This window comes from Glycine soja, chromosome 8, assembly GCF_004193775.1.
Source record: "Glycine soja cultivar W05 chromosome 8, ASM419377v2, whole genome shotgun sequence".
NCBI classification, from domain to species: domain Eukaryota; kingdom Viridiplantae; phylum Streptophyta; class Magnoliopsida; order Fabales; family Fabaceae; genus Glycine; species Glycine soja.
This window is the reverse complement of record NC_041009.1, coordinates 35,702,743-35,711,167: the sequence shown is the minus strand read 5'-3', so window position 1 is coordinate 35,711,167 and position 8,425 is coordinate 35,702,743. Positions and strand designations below refer to the sequence as shown.

General features: G+C 31.7%; 1 protein-coding gene and 1 pseudogene across 1 annotated transcript; one reads left to right on the top strand and one right to left on the bottom strand.

The window, feature by feature from the left end:
• Positions 1–2,167: 2,167 nt before the first annotated feature.
• LOC114424586 lies at positions 2,168–4,749 on the top strand (annotated as a pseudogene).
• Positions 4,750–4,863: 114 nt separating this feature from the next.
• LOC114424587 (protein TORNADO 2-like) lies at positions 4,864–7,850 on the bottom strand. The gene is given in 3 exon segments (XM_028391451.1): positions 4,864–4,963; positions 7,445–7,534; positions 7,537–7,850. Coding segments are annotated over 3 exon segments (390 nt in total). The 5' UTR covers positions 7,772–7,850; the 3' UTR covers positions 4,864–4,898.
• Between the last annotated feature and the right edge of the window lie 575 nt (positions 7,851–8,425).

The window sequence follows — 8,425 nt, the reverse complement described above, 5'->3', positions numbered from 1 at the left end:
ATTTGCTAGTAGCTCTCCATCAAATGTGGGTAAGTTTAGTTTTGATAACATGACTGATTTTCAAATGTACATGGCAAGAAAGAAAAGGAGTAAACCTTCATCTATGAAAACAGAGTTAGATCATTTCTTAGAGGATAATTTGTCGATTACATTAGATTTTGAGATCTTAGCATGGTGGAAACAAAATGAGGGCAAAGTATCCAACTCTACAAGCAATTACAAGAGATGTATTAGGGGGTGTTTGGTTTGCCTATTTTCTGTTTTCATTTTCACTGAAAACAGAAAATGATGATGAAAATGTGTTTGGTTGGATTTTTTAAAACATTTTCAGTAAAAATGAAAACAGAAAACAACCAGAAAATGAAAATAATAAAATTTTGTTTTTAGTGTTTTCAATTGAAAACAAGAATCTCATTTTGGGTAAAATGAAAATGAGATGACAATGAATGTAATTTTAAACAAATTTAAAAATACAAAAAAGACAAGAAGTCAATATATCATAAATTTTCAATTTTTTTTATTTCCTAAAAACAGAAAACAAGAAGTCAAATCAAACATATTTTCAGAATTCTAATATTTTGAAAATGAAAACAATTTTAAAAAAATGAAAACAGAAAATGAAAATGCAAACCAAACACACCCTTAGCTATTTCGATCACTACTGTAGCTTCTAAATTTGCATTTAGTACCGGTGGTAAGATATTAAGTCATGATGGTAGTAAACTTCATTTTACTACTTTAGAGGCTTTGATGTGTGGTAAAAGTTGGTTATGGAGCATACAAAATATAGGTAACTTTCGTAATTCTTTACTTATCTTTTAATCCTTTTTTATTTTTTAATTCATTAATTGTCACTTATAATACTATATTTCATATTTGTAGGTTTAGGCTCTAAGGAAATTCAAGAAATAGCTACTTTAGTTATTGAAATTGAATCCGATGATGAAGGTACCATTTATTTCAGATTTATCATTTTTCAATTTCATTGTTCATTTCTAAATTTCCATTTTTCTTAATATAGGTGAATTGTTGGTTAATGACATTACTCAACAATTGGATAATTAATGGATGCTACTCTTTGGTAAATTTACTTTTCATTATTGTTCTTTGGTCTTTGTATTTACATTGGTTACTTCCCAAATACTGCTTGCACTAACTACTGAATGTATTTGGTTTAGAAAATGTATTTACATTTCAACTGCTGAATGTATTTGATTTACAAAACCTTGCACTAAATAATACTCTATTTTCATTTTGCCGGAACTAGGAAGAAATTGTGGACCAAGAACAAGTTATCAGCTACTTGAAATTGTTGAATGTTATCATTTTGTGATCAACTGAGCTCCTCTGTCTTGGCACTCCTAAAGGCAAAGCACCCTACTAAATACACCGCAATTAAAGCAATTAGAGTAACGATCAATATCGCATTGGCCCTTCTCCAGGGTTGCCAACAAACCAACTTTACAAGAGTCACAGTCAGTGGCGGTTCTACCATGCGGCCAGCAGGGGCATATGCCCGGGCTCAGCTAGGCATTTTTTTTGGTTACAAGCCCAATATTTTTTTATTAGTCTTAAAAAACAAATAAAATTTAAAAAAAAAGAAAGAGGAAAAAGGAAAAAGGAAACGGAAAGTTTCCGTCTCTCCGAATCCAGCAGTGGGCAGTTCCTCCAACTCCCTCCGTCGCCGCCGCCTCCCTCCTCCTCTCCTCTGTGTCTTCTCTTCCCTCCATCGCCGACTCCTTCTATTTCCTCCTCTCCGCGCCGTCGTCGCCGTCTTCTCTTCCATAATCCCATAGCAGCCGCAGGTAAGGTAAGTTAGGAAAAATAAAAGTGATTAAGATGGAAAGTGTTTTTGTTTGTTGTGATACTTCCGTGTTCTTTAATTTTTCTTCCATTTTTCAAGTGTGAACAGTGAACTCATAGAGTCATAGTGGACACTTTTTCTTTTTCTTCCCCACTAAGAGCACGTTTATTGAAGAAGAAAAAGTCATATTTTATTCCCTTTTTTTTTTGCTTTTCTAATATGGAAAAAAGCTTAGAGGAAAAGACTTTTGATTGCTTAAGTTAATAATTTCTTTTTGGTCTTTTGTGTTGCACTACATACATGGTTGCAAAAGAGTTTTCTAATATATCAATTGCAAACACTAAAATTTTTTTTGCTACAATTTTGTAACTATTTTATCTTTATTTCAGATATGAGGAGATTTTTGGTTGATAGAGAAAATATTGAGAATGTGAATGTTGTGCAACCGGAAGCTGAATTAGAACCACCACTTAATAATGTGGTTAATGAGTTTAATCCAAATGAGATTGTGCGTGATCCAGGTCGTAGGAAACAAATTAATGAGTATGCTCCGGATATTCAAGACCAAGTGAGGAGGGCATATATATTGAAGGGTCCAATGCAACCAGATTTGTCAAACTTTCCTCGTACTCAATTTGGAAGTGTTAAAAGAGCATTTAGTAAATCATGGTATAAGAATTATACATGGTTAGAATACAGTGAGATAAAGGATGCAGCTTATTGTTTTTATTGTTTTCTATTTAAGCAACCCGGGAGGGCCGAGCACTTTGGTTTTGAAGTCTTCACTAAAAACGGATATAGAGATTGGAAGCATGCATCTCAAGGCTTGAAAGGTCATGTTGGTAGTCATAATAGTTTGCACAACTCATGTGTCAAGCACTACAATGATTATAATAATCAAAGACAAAGTGTGACAAGTAAGTTTGCTAAAGCAACCAAGGAATCAGAAGAATTGTATAAGATTCGTTTGACTTGTTCTTTAGATTGTTCAAGATATCTCATAGCACAAGGCATGGCTTTCCGTGGCCATGATGAATCCTCTACTTCGCTAAATAAGGGCAATTTTAGAGAGATGGTAGATTGGGTAAAATCTCAGAATGAACAAGTGAGGGATGCTTTTGACCGTGGTGGAAAAAATTGCAAAATGACTTGCGGTGACATTCAAAAGGAGCTTGCAACGTGTTGTGCACATGAAGTTACCAAGGTGATTATGGAAGAGCTTGGTGATAGACAATTCTCCGTGATTATTGACGAGTCACGTGATATATCCGTCAAAGAGCAAATGGCGGTGATGTTGAGGTTAGTAGTTGTATTTTCCAATTTCCAATTTTCATTACCTATTACTCTCTATGCCGCCAAGTAAACTGGTTGAATTTGTTTTAGGTTTTTGAATGACAAAGGGAATGTTGTGGAACGATTTATTGCTCTACATCATGTCACAGATACTTCATCTAAGTCATTAAAGGATGCTCTTTATGGTATTCTTAATAAGTACACATTATCTATTTCAAGGATACGAGGGCAAGGATATGATGGAGCTTCAAATATGAGAGGTGAATTTAATGGTTTGCAAAGAAAAATTCTAGATGAAAATCCTTATGCTTTCTATGTCCATTGTTATGCTCACCGTTTGCAATTGGTTGTTGTGTCTGTTACTAGTAGTTGCTCATCTATTCATGATTTCTTTGAGTACATCACCTTGATTGTGAATACAACAAGTGCATCTTGTAAGAGGAGGGATGCTTTGACAGAGGCACAACACAAAGATATTTTAAATAAACTTGAGAGTGGTGAGATATCTAGAGGAAGGGGCTTACACCAATCATCTAGTCTCACTAGACCTGGGGATACTAGATGGGGTTCACATCATACTACATTGCTTCGTTTGGATCAAATGTGGTCCTCCGTGTTAAAGGTGCTTAGTATGGTTGATGAAGATGGACGTGGACCATCTCAAGCAGCAGGTTTGATAGAAAAAATGGAGAGCTTTAAATTTGCTTTTATTTTGAGGTTAATGTTAAAGTTGTTTGGTATCACAAACGAGCTTTCAAATGTATTGCAAAGAAAAGATCTTAATATTGTGAATGCCATGGAATTAGTTGATGTTGTCAAAGCTCGGTTGGGCACAATGAGAGAGAGTGGCTGGAATAATTTTTTTGCCGATGTCCAAGGATTTTGTGTAGCTAAAAGTATTCCGGTACCAAATATGGATGACGAAATACCGGTTCGGGGTCGTTCAAGAGCAGAAGGGAGGACTATCACTAATCTTCATCATTACCGTGCAAAGATTTTTTATGTTGCTATTGATAAAATATGTGTGGAGATGGATCATCGCTTTAGTGAAGGAAGTAACATTATACTTGATTGCTTCTCATGTCTTGACCCCAAGAACTCTTTCTCCAAGTTTGATGTTGATAAGCTTGCTCGTCTTGCTGATATTTATCATGCAGACTTTTCTGATGATGACCGAGGAACAATTAGGGATCAACTTGAAACTTATGTGCTTCAAGTGAGAAGAAATGCTTCTTTTTCCACTTGTGAAGATGTTCAAAGTTTGGCTATGAAGATGGTTCAAACTGAGAAACATTTGGTATTTCCATTGGTTTATAAACTTATTGAGCTAGCTTTGATATTGCGGTGTCGACAGCATCCGTTGAAAGAGCTTTTTCAGCAATGAAGATTATCAAGTCTAAATTGCGCAATAAGATCAACGATGTGTGGTTCAATGACTTGATGGTATGTTACACCGAGCGGGAGATATTCAAGTCGCTTGATGATATTGATATTATTCGAACATTTACCGCAAAGAAGTCTCGGAAAGGACACTTGCCTCGTAATTTTATTTAACCCGCTATTGTAAGATTATGTTTATCTCTTTTATTTTAAACTATATTTTTGTTGACAAAATGACGAGTCTCTTTTATTTTGATTGATTACTATTTACATATTATATACAATGTGAATTTGCTATCTTTAAATTTTTGCCCAGACTTTATAATTTTTCTGGCTCCGCCACTGGTCACAGTTGTAGCAAAGTTGTGCTTGGTCGTTGCTCCATTTCATGCAATCCATGTCTTCTGCTGTGTTGATAGGGCTAATCCAATACGTTGGGTTCACAAATGTGTAACCACATTTTGTTGGTGGCTTGCAGCATCCTGACTGCATCAGAAGAAAAAATAAAAAGGAATTAAGACAAAAGGAATAAAAGAAAATGATTAACTAAGTTTTTAGTCTCTAATTTTTTTTTTAAAATTTGATTTTTAATTCCTAAACAAAAGATTGACTGATCAAGGTTCTTTAACCTTTTTCTATTAAGATTTTTATTTCCTAAATTTTTGTTTGACCATTCGAGGTCTCTAAAGTTTTAGAAAAAAAATTTAATTTTTAATCTCTAAACAAAAGTTTTGAAGAAAAAAAAAATTTTTAATCTTTAAACAAAAGTTTGAAGCCGTTATTTTTATTTATTTAATTAATAAGATTTTAGAAATTAAAAATCAAATTATTATAAAAGTTTATAGATTAAAAATCTTTATGAAAAAATTGAGGGACCTTAATTAGTCAAATTTATTAGAGATTAAAAGTCAAATTTCAAAAAAGTTAAAAAAACATTCATCTGTCAAATTTTTGTTTAACGATTAAAAATTGAATTTTAAATAAGTTTAGAAACTTAATTAACCAGGAACGATTAGATGAAAGGATGATTAACACGTGGTAGAGGAATCCCGGTTTATTAGTTCTTTAAACTTTTGGTTCTCGTATCTCATCTTTCTTTTGATAAGAAGGCAGGATTTCTCAAATGATGGTTACTTGTGCAATAATTTGCTTAGTGACAAAATTGTGTTTAAAGGGAATATAAAATCTTCAAAGCTATGAAAGGATAAGAGTTACGAACTTCAAAATATTTAGTTGCATGCTTTCTAGATTCTAGAGAACTTGAAATAGGTGTATGAAAATAAAAATTGTAAAAGGACAAAGGAAATGTTTGTTATGTTTATAGAAGTTATCAATATGATTTACTTACCAGGATTCTGTTCTCGCGCGTGAAACAGAGACCAGAATCATCAATTTAGGTTACTACAAAATAAACATGACTATTTTTTTTTTTTTACAGAACTTCTTTTAAATTGTCTACATCATAGATCATACATTAATTGTTTTAGGTGTGTTTTGAATATCAGTTTCACTAAACGCGTTGAAAAAAACTTCTTTCTCGTATTGTTTTAGTTTTTGTGTCTTAGAATAAGGGCCCGTTTGGATGCAACCCTCTTTTTTTTCCATGTTTTTCCATGAGTTTAACACTTAATCAAATACACATTTCCTTATACAAAATTCCTCTTTTTTTTTTAAAGAATATACAAAATTCCACTAAGTGCAAATGCATTAATTAGTTAGATAGAAATTATTTAAGAAAACCAAATCCTCAAAAGAATTATTAATATTTTAAACAAATTTAACAGTAGATTTGACAAAAGAAAAAGTATTAACAAATTTAAAATTACTAACTAAATTATTAATATTTTTAATTCTTATAATATGATTAAAAGAGTCCTATCATAATATAGGGTCAATTTATTTAAGCTTAAAAAGAATTTAATAAAATAAGATTCCTTTTACTTTTTACTTGTGTTTGTCTAATTTTTTTAAGTTTTTCTAAGAAACAATTCTTATCTACTTCTTATAAAATCACTTTTTATAAAAGTTATTTTATTTTGCGAATAACTTTTTTTAAAAGTTTAAACAAATTTTTCATAATCTATGTTATGGTGGTTTTCTTGCGATTTGCAAGGTCTTCAATCCAATGTTCTAATTCTTAACTATTCACTTCTCTTTTTTTAGAAATTTATTTGTCTTCTTATAAGATTTTTTTTAAAAAAATTTGTAGATGTATTAATTATTATTTTTACATATTTTTATTTAATTATTCTCTCTTTAAATATTAATAAAAAATAATTAAATATATAGAGATAGAAAATAATAATTTTAAAATAATAGTACAAATAATTGATAGATTCAATATAATTAACTATTTTTTATAACCGACATAGATTAATAAAAAAAAATATTATAATTAAAAAGAAACGAACTATATATAATTGAGCCCACACAGTCACATTTCTGCATAATTGATTGTAACGAAGAAGGCGTAAGCCTAATTTAAAACCTTGCGGACAATATACACTGAATCACTTAATACTCAACACCAAAAAAATAACATATTATCCTCTTCATTCTTATATATAAGATCAAATTACTTAATTTTTTAAATTAAAAAAATATTTAATTTAATTAATAATAATAAATTAATCTTAAATTTTTATATATATTTTTTAAATTATCATTGTCATTAATACTTCTTTCTCTTCTAATAGTTTATCAATATATTTTTTTCTTTTTAATAAAAAAATAATTTTAATCTAAAAATAATTAATTCAAAAAATATTATAAATTGAATCTTATAAAAAATAAACAAACTTAAATCTTATAAATAAAAACCGATGGAGTATAAATTAAAAACAATGATAAAGTGGGAAACCAACCAAATTGAGCGGAGTTTAAATTTTTTAATTAATTACTTGAATGGGGTTAGGTGTGCATTAAGGAAGTCCTAAGCTGTTCGGTAGCGTTGATCCAAGTCAGCACAAATATTATTCGAAGAGCTAAGACAACTTCTAATGCCATCCCACTTGTGGGAGCTTCTCACCCTTCAACGAAGCCAAATTGAGAAGTCGCGAGCATGGCAATGAGGTACAATACCAGTAGCGTGGGGATTCTCCAAAATGCCCCTACAAACCCTGCCAGAGCCACCACAAGGATCAGAACCCCCAAGATTATGGCTGGCCATAGTAGAACTTTGACACAGGAATCGCCTGGCTCCGTTGTTAGCCTGATTCTGACATCGATGATTGGGATTGAGAGGAGCACCGCAACGAAGTTAATGGTGCCTATGAAGTTGTTGGTCAGTGCCATTTTGGTGAGATTGTGTTTAAATGACTTTGTTTTTTTATTTTTACCCTTACGAATTGAACACAATATCAAGTAATTTACATCATTCACATATAAGTTCAACCAACTGAACTAGAATCTATTGGTGTTCATATGACTTTGTTTAATTAAGAGGAATGGTATTTGGTTCTTGAAAATGAGTGAATATTGAAATGGAGTGGGGCTTGGACAATGAGGAGATAAAGGTTAATTTGATGCCCAATATAGAGGTGTCATGTTTACTAATTAATTAACCCCACATGAATTTGTTCCTTGCCTTGGATGAGAGAAAGTGATGCAATCCAAGCCATGGACGCTTGGTTCGGATCGTTCCGAATGTAAGTTCAAGAATCATCATTGTTGACCTTCCAAGAACTTAAGAACAGAGAAACAAAAAATACGGATAAGATGAAGAAGATGAACAGAACGACGCCATGATCCACGGAGAATCGATAAGTCAGAGGGGAATTCGTCACAAAGGAATAGATTCCTTGATAAGAATCAATTTGGTTTTCAGTAAAAAAAAACCAAAGAAGAGGCTAAGCTTTCTCTAAGCACAAGCTTAATTGCAATTATATCAAAAGTTTTTCTCAATTAAGAGTTTTTGGGTATTTATATAACTAGATTTAAGAAGATAAC